This window comes from Leucopleurus acutus, assembly GCF_964270905.1.
Source record: "Leucopleurus acutus genome assembly, chromosome: 7".
In the NCBI taxonomy this organism is placed as follows: domain Eukaryota; kingdom Metazoa; phylum Chordata; class Mammalia; order Artiodactyla; family Delphinidae; genus Leucopleurus; species Leucopleurus acutus.
Window position 1 is genome coordinate 12,022,567 of NC_139150.1, and position 22,682 is coordinate 12,045,248.

General features: G+C 45.1%; 1 protein-coding gene across 2 annotated transcripts in view; it reads right to left on the reverse strand.

Moving 5' to 3' along the window:
- Positions 1-245: 245 nt before the first annotated feature.
- The window catches only part of RABGAP1 (RAB GTPase activating protein 1), a 150,612-nt gene continuing 128,175 nt past the window's right edge, over positions 246-22,682 (reverse strand). For both annotated transcript variants that reach the window (XM_082842511.1, XM_082842512.1), the window contains 7 exons: positions 16,809-16,901; positions 16,275-16,385; positions 7,594-7,698; positions 6,460-6,543; positions 5,728-5,799; positions 3,308-3,505; positions 246-1,931 (listed from right to left, as the gene is read on the reverse strand). In XM_082842511.1, the coding sequence (XP_082698637.1) occupies positions 1,809-1,931; positions 3,308-3,505; positions 5,728-5,799; positions 6,460-6,543; positions 7,594-7,698; positions 16,275-16,385; positions 16,809-16,901 (786 nt within the window). In that variant the 3' untranslated portion in view covers positions 246-1,808. The remainder of the gene's footprint in view (positions 1,932-3,307; positions 3,506-5,727; positions 5,800-6,459; positions 6,544-7,593; positions 7,699-16,274; positions 16,386-16,808; positions 16,902-22,682) is intronic.

Sequence of the window (22,682 nt, forward strand, 5' to 3'; positions counted from 1 at the left end):
TCTCTCACCCCATGGGCCTGGAGCACATTAGCTGCTCATTAAGTGTCTGAATGGATGAAGGGGGAGGCGCTGCCCAATGCTCAAGTACACCTATTTGCCAGCCCAGAGGGTGGTCTTCTCTGACTGCCCGTGGGAGGGAGGCAAGAGCACACCATGATAAAACTGGTTGTTACAAAGCAGTGCTGTTTGTACCAAAATATTTAATGAATATGCCGTTAAAATAAAGCCAACAAAAGAAATAGTAATACAATTTTACTGGTTTATATTTCAATTCATAAAGTTGACACACTGAAACTACCCTAGCACAATGTCCACGCACCTAGTTTTAGATGGGCTTACAGCTGTTTTGGTAACTGAACAAGAAAGACACAGAAAGCGGTGGAGGGGATGGTTTGGGGGTCAGGGGTTGCCGCTTGTTACCTCCCTGATCACAGATGACCTCAGCAAGCGTTAATACAGCCAACAGGAAAAGAGATACAAAACAACCCAGGTGTCTTTATGTACAAACCAGTGCCTCTTGTAACCAGCGACCTCCACACTGCACGCAGAGAAGACGACAAAGTCATCTGCGAGACAGCCTGTCAGCATATCACTATATAAATTAAAAGTCTAAAGTTATTTTGTTTATAAAAAAGGTGCTAAAACCTCTATTCCATAGTTCTGAAGCGAGAACTTGCAGCCCATCTGAACAGCGAGGTTTGCACCCAGCCTCACTCCGGGGAGGGCCCAGGCAGGCAGGGACACAGGCCAGCCGGACGGGGGCCTCTTGGCATGTGTGTCCTGCACATCCTCACATTTACACACACACATACATACACACACACACCTCAGAGTCTTTCTCACTTGTACAAGCTGTTGTGCAAAAACACTAGAACCTTGAAGTGAGGGAGCTCTTCACAGCTCTCGCGACAGCAGGGTGGAGAGCAGAGCCCGACAAACCTTGAGTGAAATTAAGTGCCCAAAATAACCACATAATTAAGTTGTGCAGATCAGTCCTAGTCTGGGATTTAAACACTGTCAATTGGGTGCATTGGGAAAAGATATTTATATATACACACACACACGACACATTAAGCAAAATAAGGTTTGTCCACGTTATGATTAATCCAGTCTCGACAGTCGGTCAAGTCACCCACCCCAGCACTGGGGAGTCATTTGGCAGCTAACACTAAAAACAACGGGAACTATGAGAGTTGCATAGAATTGATCAGAAACATGTGAATAATGCCAAACCAAAAACCTGTGCATCGTAGAGTTAGTTTAACAAAACTAGGTGGCTTCACCTACAACCATGAAACCCTCCTATTTAAAACAAAGTGCTTCTCCATGTCTACCTGGAGGACCCTCTGCTGGCACTGGAGCAGATAATTATTTGAGCTACCGATCCCCTGCCCCACCTCCCCCAATATATAATAATATGTGTATTTAAAAAAAAAAGATTACAGGTTTAGAAAAAAACCAAAGGCCTGAAGGATCCCCAGACTCTGATAATGTCACTCAGCCGCTGGGCTGGGTGAGGAGCTGACCTAACCGGGAAGAGGCCCGGAGGTCACACGGAGGAGTGGCTTTCTGGAACGTCCAGGGTGGCAGGCCAGCCGGCAGGCCTGTTAGTATCAGGAGTGAGGAGGGCCTTACCGCACAGGCTGCCTGCTTCATGAGCTCTGGTCCAACAACCTACCCACATGCTTCTATGGATCTGACTTAGGTACATTCTGGTCCTGGGACATGTCACAGAATCACACATCTGGCCAAAGAAGGCAACAAAAGGTGTCATGTTTTCTGAAGGTGTCTGGAGGCAGCAGCTGCTCTCAGCAAGTCTCTTTCCCTTGAACCCCGGTTGCCGTCTTTATGGAGCTCAGTGTTCGGTTAAACCACGTCTTCTTGGCCGCCTGTACCTCGTTGAGGGCAAGGCCTAAATGGTGCTCCAAGTCCTGGAAGAGGAACGACGTACGTGAGGATGCTGGTCTCCAGTGCTAATGACACTGCCTCCCCAGAGCCGAGCCAAGACAAGGATTCAGTCTATTTCCTCTCGAGAGGGCTCTGGAAATTCCCCCAGTTCTCAGAGTGGCACAGAAAGATCTGGAGTGCCTAAAGCTCTGGGAGATTTCCTAGTTAAGACCTCCTCATTTCTTGCCTCGTCTACTTACTAAAACGGCCTCCTACCTGAACGTCTCCCTCTCCGTCCACCCACTGCATACCAGGAGACAGACCGAATGTTCTACCTAAGAATGCAACATTAATTTCCGGCAAGAGCCTTTCAAGCCTAGACCCCCTAGCAAGACGTCCGAGATGCTTCACAATCTGGGCAGAGACTCTTCCAGCTTGGCACCCACTTCCACCCCTACTTCCTAAAGGCCCTTCCAGGCAGGCCCTCTCCTCCCTCTGTGCTGCTGGACACACCATGCCCTCCACCAGGAAGGCTCACTGTTCTGTCTTTTCTCCAGCAGCAACCTCTGCTCACTCTCGGACTACAGCCCAGATACTGTCCTTGGTGAGGCCTCTCCTCACCGCCTTGGACGGTCACGGAGGCCACGTGCTAGCTGTGCAGCCCCAACAGTGAGAACCGGGCCTGGGCGAAGTAGACGCCCAGGTACCGTGTGTGATACGAAGACCAGGGCTTAAGCTTTAGTCCTGAACTTGGTTCCTTCTGCGAACTGTGCCTGGTGCCTACCTTGTGCTCAGCATCAGGCCTGATGGAACTAGCCATGCAGTATAACAATGAACAAAACAAGCCCCAGTTTCTCCATAAGGAAAGGAGGGCCAGATAAATTAGGTAATACGTCCAAAGTCACAAAGCTGGGTAAGTGACGGGAGCGGGGGCACAAAAGCCTGTATTTGTGAAGCCCTCAGATATCGTGCTGAGCCCTTCCCGTGCATTATCTTTTTTAGTCCTCAAAGCAAACTATCAGAGTGACCCCTCATCACCTCCACTGGCAGAGGAGGAACCTGAAATGAAAGGTTACCACTAACCCAAGGTCAAAGAGTTTGGTGGTACAGCTGTGATTTCAAATCATGCATTCTCTGCTCCACCAGAAAGATTCCAATTTTGATGGATAATTCTCATTATGAGAAAGTCCAATCGTTAGGACAGGCTAAATGCTAATTAAACATCCACTAGTAAATAGCAAGTAATGGGCTTCTTCCCATGAGGATTATGGTAGAAGTTTAAAAGGGAAAAAAACCCCAAACCATGAAGATCATTTCTGGGGTTTCTAGCCCACACCAGGGAAATTCTGCCCCCGTGCAGGTCTGGGTCCCGCCGCCCCAGGGGCAGAGGGCTGGCCGGGGGCACAGAGGCAGCTGTTACCTGGATCTTACACTCAGCTTCCACCAGCTGCAGCTTGGTTTGTGCCAGTTCCAGTTCCATCTCTCTCAGCTGGTTCTTGAGTGTTTCCTTCTCCTCATCTGTGTCCTCATCCAAAACTTCCTTAGCTGAGCTGATGCCCTTTATGCGCCCTTCTTTGTTGAAAAATTCCCGGCAGCGCTCACAGTCATCCACATTTTGCTGAAATTGAATGTCAGATGTGAAGAGACAAAGAAGACATGAAGGTGTGAGCATCTCCTTTCTGGGGAGCCAAGAGATGGCTTCTCTGCTGAGCACTACAGCTTCTGAAAAACTGTGTTCTCTCTGTAAACTGGCAGATGACCTACTGGAAAAGTCACCTGGTGTTATACACCAAAAGCAACACAAATATTCTTATGTCTTGAACCAGTCATCTCACTTCTAGGAACCTTGGCTAAAAAAATGAAAAAGCGGGCTTCCCTGGTGGTGCAGTGGTTGAGAGTCCGCCTGCTGATGCAGGGGACGCAGGTTCATGCCCCGGTCTGGGAAGATCCCACATGCCGCAGAGCGGCTGGGCCCGTGAGCCATGGCTGGTGAGCCTGTGCGTCCGGAGCCTGTGCTCCACAACGGGAGAGGCCACAACAGTGAGAGGCCCACATACTGCAAAAAAAACCCCAAAAAAACCAAAAAAACCAAACAAACAAACAAAAAATGAAAAAGCAGTGACTAGATACAGATTTACATACAAGGAATTTCACTGCAGAATTAGAGACACAAAAAAGGGGTGGGGAGATAAACTATCCAGCTACTGGGAAAAATTAAATAGGATGTGCTATATTTATACAAAGAAGTACACAGCCTCAGAAAAGTTTTTGAGGAATTTTTCGTAACATGGTAAAAATGTTTAAATGCTGGGTAAACTAGGACACAAAAATGTCTTTAAAGTATAGCTACAAGGATATACCACATTTCATGAAAATAAGATGGCAATGACTGTAAGAAAACATCATTTCGTTTTCCTCTAAGAAAATATTCTGCCAATTAAACCACAAAAAGCCATGAGTTATAAAATATGTCCCAATTTCAGATGTAAATGTGAAAAAAATGCCTTAGAGTGAATGAAATTTTCTATGTTAGAACAGAAAGAATTTTCTATGTTAGACTGAAAGAATACACGCCAAAGTGTTAATGATGATGTTGTCTGTGGGTAATAAGATTATAAGGGTTTTTTTTTTCCTCCTTTACTCTTATTTTCCAAATTTTCTGCAATGAACATTATTATTAGTTTTAGCATCAGAAAATAAATTTTGTTTAAAAAATAGGTACTGCTGGTTAAACACTACTTATAATGGAGGCCAGGTATCATCTTGTTCCAGGTAAAATGCTGGTTTGTGCAGACATGGCCATGGACTCCCCCACGTTTCTGTCCAGAGTTGTAAACATGTTAGTAAAGTACCTTTCAGTAAATTACTCATCTCAGTGAAATCTGACAAGTATTCTAATAATAAAGAAAGAAAGCACCAAGTTACAAAACCCCTCAAATTGGCAAGCAAACATTAAAAACTCAGGTTCTCATTGTATCTGGGCCCATTACAGCAAGAGGAATTGAGCTCAGAAGGCGAGTGTCCCCCTGCTACAGAACAATGTGGGGAGTGACCTGGCCTCTGCGCCCCACCCTCAAGCACAGCCTGTCACCTCAGCAGGGTGCTGCAGTAATCACAGACAACACCTGAAGTCCTGGGGCTCTTGTGTTTTGTTTTGTCTTTTTACAAGTGAAGTTAGCACGGAGGAGGACGTTACACAAATTTGTAAGGAAGAGGGACACTTGTATTTTGAGATCTAATGCCAGAGCTCTTCTGGTCTTATCTGTATCCCCTGCCTAGAGCAAAGAGGCAGAATATCAGTTGTCAGTTGTAGCCACCTTGTCAGGTGCTCATCAGCTTCCCTCATTTTTGGAATCAAAGCAGAATACCCGGGGACTTCCCTGGTGGCACAGTGGTTAAGAATCCGCCTGCCAACGCAGGGGACACGGGTTCGAGCTCTGGTCCGGGAAGATCCCACATGCCACGGAGCAACTAAGCCTGTGCACCACAACTATTGAGGCTGCACGCCACAACTGCTGAAGCCCGCGCACCCGGAGCCTCTGCTCGGCAGCAAGAGACGCCACTGCAACGAGAAGCCCGCACACCACGACGAAGAGTAGCCCCTGCCCGCCGCAACTAGAGAAAGCCCACGCACAGCAACGAAGACCCAGTGCAGCCCCAAATAAATAAATACATAAATAAATTTATTTAAAAAAAAAAAGACAGTATTGTTACTAATAGTGGTAGGTTATTTAAAAAAAAAAAAAAAAGCAGAATACTCCCTCCCCAAATTTTTTGTGCTGAATATAGCCATAAAATGAACTAGGTGGTATGAAATGTCTTTGATAAAGGAAGACTTACCCGAATTTTTTCAATTTCCACTTCATTAGCAGTCTGCTGCTTCTCTAATCTTTCACTCAACTGAGAACAAATCTGAAGAAACAAACATAACAGAAAATGACAATCTCTTCAGCAATGTCATAATCCACACAACTTGGGCTTGGGCTGAGCTCTGCAGTGGAAGCTGGACTATGGAGTGGAACTGGGACAGCACTGAGCACGAGCGGGTGTGAGACGGCAGGTGGGCAGAGGTGCCTCTGGCTCTCCCACCCCCGCATCCACTGGCCTAGGACCTGCAGGGACCTATCAGTGCCACGCTCGATGGCCAATGTTTACAGACACTGCCAGACTCAGGAGCCAGCACGAGATCCCAGTACAGAAAGAAATAAGACCAATTCAGTTACGTTCTCAAAATGCAACCCGCTGGGGAGAGAGGTGATTCTACGTCATGAGTCTGAAGTGCTCCCAAGAACTCAGGGGCTTCCATGTATTAAGTGCCTGCTTATGTGAGGGAACTATGCCAGGTACTCCACAAAGATAATCTCATGGACTCCTCACAACAGTTCTCCGCGTGAGCGATGATTTCCCTTATTTTACAGTTGAAAAGCAGTGCGGTAACTTGTCCGGTGAAGCGAAGGGACTCGTCAGTGCAAGTCGCCGAGCAGGGATGCGTGTGGGTGTGGAGAAGACATCTTGTGCAGGCAAGCAGGGCTTCCAGAGAACACGGCCCAATTCCAGGGTGCACGGACCCACCTGCTTGTAGTCACCGATGATAGAACTGTTTTTTTTAATCTCAGATTCTGCCTTGTCGAGTTCCCGACGGCACATTTCTTTTAACTGTGTACATTAAGAAAAGCAAAAGTGAACGTTAAGGGAAATACAAGCGAAGCTCTGGCACTCCGCGCTTAGCGCTGGGCTTTCCCCAAAGTGCCTGACCTACTGGAGGTAACTCCCCTCTCTTCTTCCTCACTCTCAGCACTACTAACCCTACTCTTTTTTTTTTTTTTTTTTCTGGTACGCAGGCCTCTCACTGCTGTGGCCTCTCCCGTTGCGGAGCACAGGCTCCGCGGCCATGGCTCACAGGCCCAGCCGCTCCGTGGCATGTGGGATCTTCCCGGACCGGGGCACGAACCCATGTCCCCTGCATCGGCAGGCGGACTCTCAACCACTGTGCCACCAGGGAAGCCCATTAACCCTACTCTTGATGCTAGGAGAGAACAGTCAAAACTTCTGAACTTTCAGCTTGCGGCTTTTGCTGAAGTTCCTCCCTGTCAGTGCAGCCCTACCTGGGATCCTGAGCTGAGAGGTAACACAAAGCAAATGCAGAGGAAGAGCTAACAGGAGGACTGCTGCTCCTTCAGTGCCTCATGGATTATGTGGGAGGCGCCCCGCCATCTCTCACCTCAGGCAGCCTGACTGAGACGAGAAGGTGGATGGTGAAGGAGAGCCCGCCTGCTCTGGGGCATGCAGCACCCAAAGCTCTTCCTATGGCTGTGAGTCTGCGCCCAGGGGCTATGCTCAGGACAAGCCTTCCAGAGTTTGCTCTGTGGGGGAGATGTCGGTGGACAGGTAGGGGAAGAGCCAGACATTATGTGATGTCTGCCTTCCTTTTGCAGAAATGCTAACCCTCTTGTCACACTCAGATGCTGACACACAGGAATTTCTCCTGCCCCAGTGAAGGATGGGCTTTGCCCCACTGTCTCCCCCTACATTTTAATTATTAAGAACCATTATGCTTTTCACAGTAAATACAAAAGGCCTTTGGAGAGAAACTGAAGCCAGCTGTCTCTGGGTTCTCCAGTGCCAACAGGAAGCCACCAGTGAACTACCAGCTCTCAAGCATTTGCAAGACACAGAGGAATGTGGGAGGGGCAAAGCTCCCCTCACCTGAGCAGACTCTTCTTCCAGCCGTCTTTTCTCTTCCTCTGCATCAATCAATTTCTGTTTGGTCATAAGCAGCTCCTTATTCAGTGCATCTGCCTTTTCCTCAGCCTGAAACATTTAAGAGGTGCTGTTACATAACAAGAAGTGAGAACTGAAAGGGATTTGAATTACCCAGAACAATCCAATTTTAAGATGATGAGGAAACTGTGATCCAGAGAGGGGATGTGATATGCCCAAGGTCACGCTGAGACTACACTCACACACAAGTGTCTGGCCCCGTCTCCTGCCCAGAGGCAGTGCGGGGCAGTAGCTAGGAGCTCGCCTTTGTCAGACAGCCTGGTCTTGACTCCCATTGCTCCCTGACTGTGTGCCACTTGGACAAGTCATTGAGAACTTCTCTGAGCTTCACGATCTTCAGCTGAGAGATAAGGCATGGAATGGACTCAGCACAGTGCCTAGCATATAGTAAACACTCAACAAAAGGTAGGTGTCATTATCATTAATAGTAATAATAAATTCTGGTTTTCTTCTTCCAAACTCTCAGTATTTGCTCTGCTTAATCAAATAAGTTCTGCATTTTGCTCTCACTGTCACCTGACAAAGGAAGGCACCCCTTTGCTAGCACTCTCCTTTTATTATCTGAAATGGCCATCTTCCACCCCAGTTTTTTTCTAAAGCATGCAAAGGTCTGGTGGGCAGATCTTTGGGTCCAAGTGAAAATGATACACCTGTACCTGACAAATACAGTCCCTGACACTGGAGAGTCCAAGGATAACTGAAGAATGAGAGACTGTAGCATGTTAGAAGGCAGTCAAGGAAAGGAGGTGGAAGCTCCTAGTTACAGAGTGCTAGATATAGAGGGTCTTTGCCAGCTCCTTATATCCAACCTCCTTTGACAATGGATGGTGGTTTCCCTGAAATTAAAGAGCATTTCAGATGTCACCTAGCTAAAGTGGTATAGCTGAGCCCCTCTACTTTCTACTACATCACATCTTCTGACGTACTTTCTTTGGGAGGCATAGGTTCCAGGTGGCTGGGGCCTTAAATGGAGAACTGAGAATGGCATGATATGCAAAAGGCCATCAGTTACTTGCATATGCGTGCAATTAAATGGGGTCCTGGAGTTAAGGCCTGTCCTTTCTGGTGAGTGGCTTATAATCACCTCTAGTTCAAACCCCAGTAGCAATCAAAATGGAAATAAGAATCAAACAAAAGAGGAAATAACAAAGAAGAATAAAGTCCTGTCAAAGATTCTGTTTTACTTTAATCAACAGAACATCCTGTTACCTCTCCCTTCTCTCCCCTGGACCCAGTTAACATCTTCTGAACAGTACTTTGGAACCTGTAGCACACACTTATATTCTCTCAGTTACTCACCATCACTCCCATGGTAGATAAGACTGATTCTAAGAAGTACGGGACAGCCAGGTCATGGACTCAAGAGTCTTCCTGGCCCATCCTGATTACCCAGCTTAGAAAAAAATTTAGATGGGGAAGTGATTTCCCCAAGCTTGCACAATGCATGTAGCAGAGCTGGAATCCGAAACCAGGTCTCTCAACATTAAGCCCAGCATTTGTGCCATCACTCCAAGAGCTGACTCTCAAGGCTGTGTCAATAGGAAGGTGCACACAGGCCACTGGACTGACCAGCCAGGGTCCTCTTATGGCACCACACTTGCTGCACAGTCATTCTACTTACATAAGCACATAAGGAGGGAACATGTGGCGATAAACCCAAGTCCAGACTTCCGCTTCTGGTCATAAAGGACTAACCAGGACCAGATTTACCCTCTCACTGTAAACAAAACACTGGACGAAATACATAAAACTACTGTTTGCTGACACTAAAAACAAATGCAGAATTGTGGTTCCTGGGAGAAAGGAAACAAGCAAGGTCCTACTACCATTCTGGCTTTCTGCCTAGAGGCACTTCTGGACCAAGGAGCAGGGTGAGGGGTTCCAAACAGAGCATATGCCTCAAAGGGTTCAGGAGGCAGAGATAGGGGGTCAGAGATGCTGAGGTGGCTGGAACCTGTGGGGTAGAGCTCTGGAGATCTGAGCACTCCAGAACTGCGAATAAGGCAGTAAAGGAGATAAAATGAAATCATGAAAATACCGAATTAAACCAAAGAAGGCAGAAAAGGGGAAAAAAGAAAGAAAAAGCAAATACAACAAATGGAGAACAAACAGCAAGTGGTAGAGTTAAATATACCATATAAATAATTACATTAAATGTAACTGGTCTAAACATTCCAATTAAAAGAAGGAGATTATCAGACTAAATTTCAAAAAGCAAGATCCAACTATATGCTGGCTACAAAACCCCATTTTAAATATAAAGACACAGATATGTTAAAAGTAAAAGTATGGAAAAGGATATACCATGAAATACCATGAAAGTCGGAATGGCTATATTAACATCAGACGAAGTAGATCTCAGAACAAAGAGTATTAACCACGGACAAAGAGGGACATTTCGTAACAATAAAAGAGTCACTCCAGAAGGCAGTAAATCTGAAATGCATTCATAAATTCAAATTACAGGAAAACAAAAACTGACATAACTGAAAGGAGAAATAGATAAGTGCACAGAGTTACAGATTTCCTCACTGTTCTCTCAGTAAGTGATAGAACAAATAAAGAGAAAGGCAGTAAATCCGTGGAAGTCAATCAACTTGACAGAAGTGACATGACAGAACGCCCCACCGACAACAACAGGACACACAAACTCTCCAAGAGCACATGGCACATTCACCCATCAGACAATATGGAAGGCCCTAAAATAAGCATAAGTATGTTTTAAAAGCAATAAAATCAGAAAAAATATGTACCCTGATGACAACTGAATTAAATCAGAAATCAACAACAGAAAAATTTCGGGGACAAATCCCTAATAGTTAAAAATTAAACAACACACTACTAATTAACTCAGAGATCAAAGAAGCAATCACAAGAAGTGAATGAAAATAAAAACACGACACATCAGAATGTGTGAGATGTAGCTGAAATAGTGCTTCAGGGAGATTTATAACTTTAAATGCTTATTTTAGAAAAGATGAAAGGTCCAAATCAATGACTAAGCTTCTTCTTTAAGTAGCCAGAAAAAGAGCAAATTAAACCAAAAGAAAAGTAGGAAATAATAAAAAGCAGAAATCAATAAAAGAAAAAGAAATCAACAAAACCAAAAGCTTGGTTTTAAAGAGATCAACACAATTGATAAACTTCTAGTTAGTAGACTGAGTAAGGAAAAAAGGGAAAAGACACAAATTACCCATATCAGTAATGAAAGAGAGAAGACTTCAACAAATCCATCCTATAAACATTAAAAGAATAAGGGAATATCAACGACTTTGTGCCTATATATTTGACAACTAAGATGAAATGGATAAATCACTTGAAAGGCACAAAGTATAAAAATGTACACATGAAGAATTAGAAAATTTGAATAGCTCCATATCTGAAATCATAATTAAATAATTTCCTGCTGGACTTCCCTGGTGGCGCAGTGGTTAAGAATCCGCCTGCCAATGCAGGGAACACGGCCTCAATCCCTGGTCTGGGAAGATCCCACATGCTGCAGAGCAACTAAGCCCGTGCGCCACAACTACTGAAGCCCGTGCCTAGAGCCCGTGCTCCGCAACAAGAGAAGCCACCACAACGAGAAGCCTGTGCACTGCAATGAAGAGTAGCCTCCGCTCGCCACAACTAGAGAAAGCCTGCGCGCAGCAACGAAGACCCAACGCAGCAAGAAAAAAAAAAGAAAACTCCAGGCCCACGTGGTTTCATTAGGGAATTAAAGATTTAATCAAGGAACAATCCCACAAAAAGTCCTTAAAAAATAGGAGGGAACAATTCCCAGTTCATTTTAGAAGGCTAGCATTTCCCTGATATCAAAACCAGACAAAAACATTAAAGAAACTCCAGACAAATATTCCTTAGCAACACAAAAATCTTTAATACAAATAAAAATCTTAAAAGAAACAAGAAACCCCACGTTTCCTAGGAATGCAATGTTTGTGTACACTGAAAAATCAGTTTGTCTACACTTCACTGTACTAAGAGAATTAAGAAAAATAGCAAATAATCACCTCAACAGATGCAGGAAGATCATTTGATCAAATTCAACACCCATTCATGACAACTCTCAGCAAACAGGAAGAAAGGAGAACTTCCTCAACCTGATCTATGGAAAACCTACAGCTAACTGGAACAAGGTGATGAGGTCCACTCTCACCATCCAATATTGTTCCGAAGGTCCCAGTCAGTGCAGGAAGGCAAGGGAAAAAAGACAGAATGACTTGAAAAGAAGTAAAACTGTCTTTATTCAGAGATGATATGATTGTGTATGTGGAAAATCCTAAAAAATAAACAAAAAAGCTACAAGAATAGTGATTTAGCAAGGTCACAGGATACAAGGTCATGTAATCAACTGTATTTCTAGAGACTAGCAATAAATAATTGGAAAATGCAATTAAGAAAAAATTACCCTTGGGACTTCCCTAGTGGCACAGTGGTTAAGAATCTGCCTGCCAATTCAAGGGACACGGGTTCGATCCCTGGTCTAGGAAGATCCCACATGCCATGGAGCAACTAAGCCTGTGCGCCACAACTACTGAGCCTGTGCTCTAGAGCCTGCAAGCCACAACTACTGGGCCCGCGTGTCACAACTACTGAAGCACATGCACCTAGAGCCCGTGATCTGCAACAATGAGAAGCCTGCGCACTGCAGTGAAGAGTACCCCTTGCTCGCCACAACTAGAAGAAAGCCCACACGCAGCAACGAAGACCCAATGACACAGCCAAAAATAAATAAATTAAATTTATTTAAAAAAAGAAAGAAAAAATTATCCTTAATAACAGATTAAAATATGTGCAAATCTTGTAAACTGAAAACTAAGAAAACAATGCTGAAATTGAAAAAGACCTAAATAAATGAAAATTGTAACATATTCATGGATTGGAAGGTTCAATCACTGCTCAGATGTTAATATACTCCCCAAGCTAATTTACAGATTCAATACAACCCCACTCAAAATCCCAGAAGGCTTTTATTTCTAGAAGTTGACAAACTGATTCTAATATTTATATAGAAATGCAAATTACTTACAATAGCCAAATTATTTTTTAAAAAGAACAACAAAATTGGAGGACTCCCATGACCTGAGTAATTATGACAGTGTGGTATTGGCATTAACGATAGATGTATACATCAATGGAGGAGATACAGAATCGAGGAGACCCATACATACAGGTCAATTGATTTTTTTTTTTTTTTTTTTTTGCGGTACGCGGGCCTCTCACTGTTGTGGCCTCTCCCGTTGCGGAACACGGGCTCCGGACATGCAGGCTCAGCGGCCATGGCTCACGGGACCAGCCACTCCGCGGCATGTGGGATCTTCCCGGACCGGGGCACGAACCCGCGTCCCCTGCATCAGCAGGTGGACTCTCAACCACTGCGCCACCAGGGAAGCCCAGGTCAATTGATTTTTGATAAAGAGACCAAAGTAATTCAGTGGGGAAAGTTTAGCCACCTGCTCAAGTTCAGAGAACTAGAATGCAGTGGAGCCAGAATTCAAATCCCAGGAGTTGAGCTCCTGAGTCTGTTTCCATCACTCCCACATTACACTGTCTCAATGTAGAGAGCAACCATGCCAGAGGGGACTCAGGTGGGGTCCTATCAGCCCTGTGCCAGGTACCTTCCACAGGTTCCCTCTCAGCCTTTAGCACCAATGCCTTAATGTCAGGTCCACGCATTACTCCCATTTCATAGAGGAGAAAGCTTGGATGGAGTCACCTAGGGACTCAGTAGCTGACCGGGGATCTCTCCATAGCTGCTTTGTGACAAGTAACAGAAATGACAGGTGAGGAATAACAAAAGTGATAATAAAATCAGTTGGAAATACAAAGAGGGTTCTGGAAATTCTATAAGCCACATATGAGAGCTTTTCTCTGGGATGCAGAAAGGGAAGAGTGAAAGGGCATGATGAAGTTCTTTCAGAAATCTAAGCCCCTGAAGCCAAAACACGCTGAGAGGACCCCACAGCCCTCACTTCAGAACCTCTGATTTTCCGTGATGATTCAAAAGATACGAGAGAAGACTAACTTGGAAAGGGACTCAACGTTTACTGTGAAAAGGTCTGTTTTCTCAGCACCGTCGATGGCTGGACGATGGGACCCCAGTTTGCTATTCCTGAGCCCTAGTGGCAACAGGGTTCCTGCTCCTCTGAGCCAAGTTAAGAGCGGCAGGCCAGCTGGACTGCAGTCTAAGGGCTCTGCCACTAACAGTGTGACTGTGTAAGACATTTAACCTCTTTTGGCCTCATCAGTGAAATGGGGATCGTAACTGTATCCTTTACACAAGGGTTGTTTGGAGGATTTGACAGTAAGTACACAGCACGTGGAGCAGTGTCTAGAACTCTCTAAGTGCTTAAGAAATGTTCTGTTAGGTGTCAGTATATTTTTGATGTAGTTATGACATCAAACCATAGCTTCCTGTTCCATATTTATTTTGGAGACAGTGTGGCATTACAGAAAAAGCCTGGGCGTTTCAATTAGATGCACCTGGGTTACATTCCTGGCTCTGCTTTTTCCTGGGTGCCTTCCTCTCTCTTGAGTCTCAAGTTTCTTTATTGTTAAAAAATCCTTATCCATAAATGGGGCTCATGTTACAAGGTTGAGGTAAGGATAAGAGATATTAGAGTTTAACAAAGTGCTTCTCACTGTGCCTGTCACATACATCATCATAGAGTAAATGGGAATTCATCTTATTTTTACTATTTCTCACTTCTGATATCAGAAATGTAACCTAGCTCTTTGACTACTGTGCCAGGCAAAGACAACTTAAAAAAAGGCTTACCCTCTTTAGAGGCAGGCTTCAAGAACCTAAGAAGTGTATTTTCCACCCTAAACTAGTAGAGCATCAATGTTACTTCTGGTCCCATCAGACTGGCAAATGCAACAGCTCAAACTAAAAATCTGCCTGGAATTTTATCTTAAGTTGCCTCTTAATATAATTTCATTGTAGAATACAAAGCTCTAGTATAGGACCCATTTTCTTTTCTTTTTCACTTCCTTTCTGCATGACCTACAGCTGCTAGAAGAGCCATCACAGGTGCACACTGTGATTTTTGCTTCAGCAATTACCCTGCTCAGTGTACACCCACCTCCCTCCGCTCACTTGGCAGAAATGCCTGAACAGTGAGGGAATGATTCTCATAGTGTTTCTACAAAGAAGATCAGAGGGTATGCTGGGAACCTGCACCACAGGGAGGAAACTCCAACCTAAGGAGACTGTGGTAAACCAAAAAGCAACGGGATCTCCAGGTTCTGGTTACTGAGGGCTAATGGCCTTGCAACACCCTCCCTGGAAAAACTGGAAAAAGGAGTCTTCCCAGTTACCTGCAGCTACTTATAGCTGACAATCAGACAAAGAGAGTGAAACAACACTGCCTGTGCCTAATTCCTGCACTTTCATACACACCAAATCACGTAATTCTCACTATACTCTTGGACACAGCTATTATTCCACCTCCCCACACTTCACCCTGCTTGAAAGTAGAGTAGCTGATGGTAGAATCCAGACCTGTTCAAAATTTTACTCCATTATTCTATTTCTAAAGAGAAGTAATAAGAACCAGTAGATACTGCCATCTCTCTTTCTCTTCATCTGCGATGTGACTCACTTGGAGAATCTAATGAAAGCAAAGACTGTCAGAGAAATACAGTAGTACACAATATTTTCATACATGTTGGTGGCTGTCAAGGACCTTGTGAAGTTCACAGGTCCTAAGGGGTTCAATATATTATGTTAAGTCCCCTGTAAACCCTCCATAGCCTAAGCCTATCTCCAGAGCCTCAGGAAAATCAACAAGCAGAAAAGTAATCTTAGGAGCCTGAAGGGAAACGTAAGTCAGGTGCTGCCAAACTTTGTCCAAGCGCCAAAGCCAGCCTGCCACCTATTCTCGTAAATAAAGTTTTACTGGAACACAGCCATGTGCATTCGTTTATTTATTGTGTAGGCACCAATGGCAGAGTTACATAGTTGCAACAGAGACCATGTGGCCCACAAAGCCTAAAATATTTACTATCTGTCCCTTTACAGAAAACGTTCGCCAACCTCGACCTAAACCATGAATGAGAGAGTGCACTATGGGAAGCCTGTAGTATAGAAATTGGACAAACACCCTGCCAGGAATGCCATCATCTCAAACCTTTTAAGATTAGGAGAAGCAAAGAAAAACAGAATATCTGCCAACAGAAATTCCTGATGAAATTGCAAGCAGCGGAGGCACTGAGCTTTATTACAACTGGCAATGCTTATCCAACAGGCACGTGATGTGCAGGATGACAAAATCTGTTCTTGTCTTAGGGGTAAGTTAAGGAAATTATAGTGATTAAATGCTACTGCCAATTGCAATAACATAAGAATAGCCAGAAACACCTTTCAATCAATGTCTGGAAAGGCGTTCAGGGTTTGCTGTATAATGAGAGAAGAATGTGGTAAGGAGGCCTTAATGAGATCATGGATGATCCTGAAGGAGAGGAGGGAACAGTACTGACAAGAGCAAGGTGGATCATAAGAGGGAAACACTAACTAGAACAATAAACACTAAAATTCCAGGATTTCACTTGATTAAGGGAGAAGTGTTTCAATATAATCATCCCTTCAGACAAGTCAGACTTACGTTATCCAGGTCCTTTCGCAGTGCAATCTTACTGGTCACCAGCTCATGGGCTAAGTCATCATTTTCCTGTTCCAACCTCATGTTAGCTTCTTGTAGACGCCTATTCTCCCGCTGATGGGTAAAAAGAAACCAGTTACAGACATAAAAATCAGATGGAAATGACAACTTCTCAGGTTAACCCCCAAAACTAATTGCTGAGTCCTACGGGAATCAAGGGAGATGTGGCTGGTCCTAACGTGCTGCCAGTCAACAACTGCTTACTTTCTATCTCCACAGAGAAATACTTAAATTCAAGTGACTGTCAAGCAGCTACTTCTTATTAACTGTGACAAAAGCCCACCGAACTGTAACAAACTAGGCTGCTAGTCTGAAGCAAAACAAATCTTGCTTTCTCATTTGCAAACTCAAACTGAAACTGGACCCTAGAAATAGTGAAACTAAATTTTAAAAAGAACTCACTAAAGCTAGTTACAGGCACAATTATGTAAAATGAAAGGCTGAAAACACTTCACATCACCTAGGCCGTAAACAAACCTCAAATCGCTCGATGGGGTCTTCTTGTTGGGCCTGCTGTTCCCTCATGGTGTGATATTCTTTTTCATATTTTTTCAACTTCTTCTGACTAATCTGTAGGATAAAGCACAGCACAAATTAAAAAGTATCAGAGGGGCTTCCCTGGTGGCGCAGTGGTTGAGAGTCCGCCTGCCGATGCAGGGGACACGGGTTCGTGCCCCGGTCCGGGAGGATCCCACGTGCCGTGGAGCTGCTAGGCCCGTGAGCCATGGCCGCTGAGCCTGCGCGTCCAGAGCCTGTGCTCCACAACGGGAGAGGCCACAGCAGTGGGAGGCCCGCGTACCACCAAAAACAAAAAAGGATCAGCAACGGGTGGGTGCTTTCAGGGCTTGCCCTGAAGACCAAGACCTCTGCTGACCTGGGCATCCCAAGTTACTATGAAAGTGGTGTTTCCTGCACATGAGCCCAGGACCTAAAATTCTTACTCAATGACTACCATCATGTCCATGGGTCTGCTGGGGATAACTGGTTGCTGAAGTTTTTACCAGTAGTCAGAATGAGCACCCAACAGATAACCCCTCCTACCTGAGCTCTAGGTCTGACTGTCCATCTTCCTCCTCCTCCTCATGGGCCACTTCTTTAGCACATACCAGCACTGCTGCAGGTGCTTTCATTCTGTGACCTCACGACAGCTCTACAAGGTACGGCATTAGTATCCTCATTTTAGAGGCAAGTGAACTGAGATATAAGGAAGTTACGTGACTTGACCAAAGTCACTCAGTTAGCGACCAGCAGGTTCAGGATCTGAGCCCAGGCCGCGAGGCATCATCCAAAGTTCAAGCTGTAGCTACCTCACTGTCCTACCATCTACCACTTTCCTTTCAACTAGCACCTTCTGTGCTGCCTGTAAACAGGCACAGTTCTCTCTGCCCTTAAACACACAGTTCTGCTGAGCGTTCTATTTAGCTGCTCTTCCATCCCATTAAACTACTGTCTTCTTTCTCTCAAGCTTTTTCTTACCAACCACTACAAACTACTACACTGCTGACTCACAAATCTGACTTTTAGCCTCCAGTTCCTAGGAATCACAGAGCTAGTCTAGTCCAACTTCCTTAGTTTACAGAAGAAAATACTGACCCATAGAAAGGGGATGGATGGGACAGGCCCAAGTTTTTGGCAGGCTGATGTCAGCATCTCCAATCCCTGCTCCATTCTTCCCTTTCTGTCTTACTCGAGCTGCCTGGTGTTCCTCTCCAACTGATTCTGTGGACACCTGGCCCTGTCGGGCCGTTTACAGGTCTGCCTCAATTAGAGTTTGCTCCTGGAGTTTGGCCACTGCCCGAGGGGAGGCAGCTAGGAGCCGTGCAGCACTATGCCCCGGCTGCAGTCTATAGAAAGATGCCCACTAAACACCTGGGGTGAGGCCACAAGCTGGAAACGGACATCCCTAAACCTAGATCTTCTGCGGTTTAAGGCCAATGCTGGGGTGAATGTTTATCGTGCGTGTAAGTGATTCACAAAGCACTTAAATAGAACAACTTTGTGATCAGTAAATTTATAAACAATCCTAACAGATCAATAGCAGAGGAACAGAAACTAAATGAGGCTTGTGGGCAGCAAACATTTCCTCCCAGTACTCTCTGCTGTCAGTCTGTATAAATGACAAGGAAGGGCAGGGATACAAAGCTCCCCTCGTGCTTTATAAAAAAGAGAACTGACACCAAATCCTACAAAACATTCTCACAAATCTTCAGGATTCTTCAACTTGTCATTCTCATGCTGGGGTAAGGAAGAATTAACATTTTTCTCATAAACATACATTTTAAAAGGCTAATTACAAAGTAATTTTTTCTACCTTTCATTAGCCTTTATTATAAATGTCTCATTCTCAGAGCAAAAGGGTTGATTCTCCCTCACACTGTAAGAGCAGTTAGTGTGTAATAAGTGCCCCAGACATGCCAGGCCCTTCACACATGTCACCTCATTTGGTTCTTTCAGTTCTGTGATAGGATATGGGCATTTCTTTGTGTTTCCTATGCTTCCACATTTTCTACATTGAGCATGAATTACATTTATAATTAAGCTAACAAAGTGAACGCTGTTTAAAAACAATTCTCATACCCTGGGCTTCTCTGAGACAAAGCTCTGCTCACTTCTCTACGTAGAGCTTGCTGGTCCAGAGTTCTGACTTCTTTCCCAGCTGAGACTTGCCTTCCCAACTCTCAGCCTCACTTCTCGGTCTCTCTCTTCTTCCCTCTCTTTCCCTTGAATGCCTTACCCCGCCCCCTCCAACCCCATTACAAACAAAAAATAAACAAACATAACACTGCTTATAATGGGTTCATAGCTGATCCTGACTTCCGGAGCATGTGGCTGCATACCAGAGTCAACTAGTTCAGGTTGCCTCTGAGGCAGAGACCCTGTGAAAAAGACTGATGCCTGAATGAGGAACAAGAGGTATCAGCAGCAAAAGCAGCAATTCAAGTGTCCTTATGAGGCAGCACCCAGGAAAGACTAGCACCTCTCAGCCCGCCTGTCCCATTATCAGTGCCTTCTCCAGGTCAGAACTGCGTCTCGCTCACTGTTGTCCCCTGCGCATGCACAGAGAGCGCCCAGAAATGCTTGCTAAATTAATGAGAAGGGAACCCACACCACCCGCCCCGCCCCTTTGCATCAACCTGTCTTCTACATGGAAACGGCATCCAAAGCGAACGTACACTGCAAGCCTGGTCCCTCTGCCTGTGCAACCCTGTGCCTGGATCACTCCTCTTCACCTTTCAGATCAGAGCTCCACATCACTTTTTTTTTTGTTTTTTTTTTTTGGCTGCATTGGGTCTTCGTTGCTTGTTCCTGGCAGGCTTTCTCTAGTTGCAGTGATCGGCGGCTGCTCTTCACTGTGGTGCGCAGGCTTCTCATTGCAGTGGCTTCTCTTTTTGTGGAGCACGGGCTCTAGGTGCGCAGGCTTCAGTAGTTGTGGCATGTGTGCTTCAGTACTTGTGGCTCGCGGGCTCTAAAGTGCAGGCTCAGTAGTTGTGGCGCACAGGCTTAGCTGCTCCGCGGCAATGTGGGATCTTCCCAGACCAGGAATCAAACCTGTGTCTCCTGCATTGGCAGGTGGATTCTTAACCACTGCGCCACCAGGGAAGTCCCTCCACATCACTTCTTAGTGAACCCTTCCCTGACAGTCTCTTCCCCCTATCAGGCTTGGTCTTTCATTATATATTCTCATAGCGTCAAGCCAAATCCTCCATGGCACCTGTCCAAGTTCACAATTATTTATTTATGTGCTTACTTGATTAACTGTCTTCCCACTAGGAAACAGGCCACATCTGTTTTGCTTACCACCATACCTCTAGCGCCCACCTCAATGCTTGGAACATAATCGGAACAGTCAGCTGTTGAACAAATCCAAGTCAAAGGCCTTCCTTTTAACCCAATAAGGATGCAAGCAGGGACATTTATTGATCCAATAGTTGAGCCCCACTATGTGCAGTGTTCTTTGCTAAGCATTAATGATACGAAGATGTACACAGATCAGGATATGCAAACTCCACAAGGGCAGGAACTCTTTATGCACTGTGAAATTCCTAATACCTGGCACACAGTAAGCATGAAAATACTTAATGAAGAGACATAGTCCCCACGGTTCATTTTGCCTGTCTCTTACTTCTACCACGAAAATTTTAACTGAATTCAAGAAGAAGAGAAGCTATGGAATCAGCCGCAGATCTCTGAATCACACCCGCTGTTGGCTGACTCCTATCAGAAGGCTGTGGAAATCACGGCTTCACACACAGAGGTATTTTTGCCTTCAAAGACGATTAAATTTGAAATCTGCTCTGTTTAAATACACTTTCAAGGAGGAAAAAATTCTAATAATTTCCTGGGTTAAGGCTGAGTTTGTAATTTAGGTAAAACCAATTTTATACCTCATTGCAATTAGTACAAGGTTCTTAACACTGCTAGGGACAGTACCACTTTGAATGTCCCCTGAGAGCCATGGTTCCCACAAAAAAAGCACAGAAGCTAACCCCCACCCCACCCCCAGCAATTCAACATTCTACACACCATTTCAGAGGGCTCATGGGCTCCCTGAGGCCCATCCATAGTCCCAGGTTAAGAAACCCTGAATTAGAGAGAAGGTGGAGACTTGGAACATGCCAGTTTGATATTTTGGTAGAGGTAAAAATTAGTCTAAAACACCTTTCCTTTGGTCACTCACTTATCATGAATCTGTCACAGGAATTGGATAAGGTTCTCTCTTAAAACATGTGCTACTTGCCCTGGGAAAGCTGGCCCCCGATCAGGCCGTGGAACAGGCAGGGATGTCGTGGCCCACACTGATGGAGAAAGAATGAGAGTGGCTGCTGACCTTGGTGGGAGTGAGGTAGTACCGTTGGCCAGTAAGAACTTGGACAGACCAAGGCTTGAGTCCTGGCTCTGCAGATGACTTACTGTGTGACTGAGGGCAAGCTGCCTTATCTCAGCCTCAGGGTCCTCATCTGTGAAAATCCCAACAGTCCTTATGAGAACTACTGTTATGAGGATCACATGATATAAAACACATAAAGAGCTAAGAAGAGTACCTGGCTGGCACACAGTGAAGTCTTTTTAATAAAGGGTGGCTGTAACATTATTATTATCTGCTTTTCTTCTCTGAACATGTGCTGCAAACAATGAGCCATTTAAACAAAGTCCATTTAACACAGAAGAGTAGGAAACAGGCTGCTGATAGGAAATATTAGGAGTTGATTCTGAAGTTTGGTTTAAAGTCCCTGCAAGGGGCTTCCCTGGTGGAGCAGTGGTTAAGAATCGCCTGTCAATGCAGGGGACATGGGTTCAATCCCTGGTCCGGGAAGATCCCACATGCCGCGGAGCAACTAAGCCCGTGTGCCACAACTACTGAGCCTGAGCTCTAGAGCCCACGAGCCACAACTACTGAAGCCCGTGCACCTAGATCCCGTGCTCCGCAACAAGAGAAGCCACCGCAGTGAGAAGCCCGCGCACCGCAACAAAGAGTAGCCCCCTCTTGCCGCAACTAGAGAAAGCCCGCGTGCAGCAACGAAGACCCAATGCAGCCAAAAATAAATAAATAAATTTTTAAAATAAATAAAAAATAAATAAAGTTCCTGCAAAAGTCAAGAATCCCTGCTGGGCTGGACTCACAGAAAGTCCAGTGCAGGTGGGAGGTTGAATGTTAGTAGCTCTGCGTGGCAGGATTGGAGTTATGTTGTGTGGGTGAGTGTGTGGGTAGGAAGAGGTCTGGCACATTAAGGAGATCCTGACCCCAAAGTCCTCGTTGCTAAATAAAGAAATCTGACACAAGTCCATGGTTCTTTTTCAGTTAGTGATTACAAGAACCTGAGATTTACATAAAAGTTTCAAGATAACAAGCTACCTCTACATCTACTATTTTCTTTAATCATCAAAACGACTTTCTGAGATGCGTACAGCAGGGATTATCACCCTCATTGTACTGGGGAACTGAGACCTTGCTAGGTAAAGTGACTTGTCTAAAGTAAAGGACCCAGACTGTTCAGCAGCAATGCCAGCACAAGAATGCAAGTCTGGGGTGATTCTTGTTTTTTACCCATCTCTGTAGCATGCCCAGTACTGAGCACAGTATATTCTTGGCATAGAAAGCAATCTACAAATGCTTGTTGACTTGAACTGACTTAAGGAAAGCAGATACCTGGGCAGAGGAGATCAAAACAGCCTGGGCCAAAAGAGCACTGGTGTGTGAAGGATGATGATAATATCATCAGAAGAGCAGCCACTACTTTAAAGGCATCGTCTTATTTCTCTCTCTACAACCCTGCTGTGCTAACCTACCTTAGGTCACAAAGCAGAGGCAGAGCCAGCTTGAGAGCCAAGGTTTGTGGGACTCCACTTGAA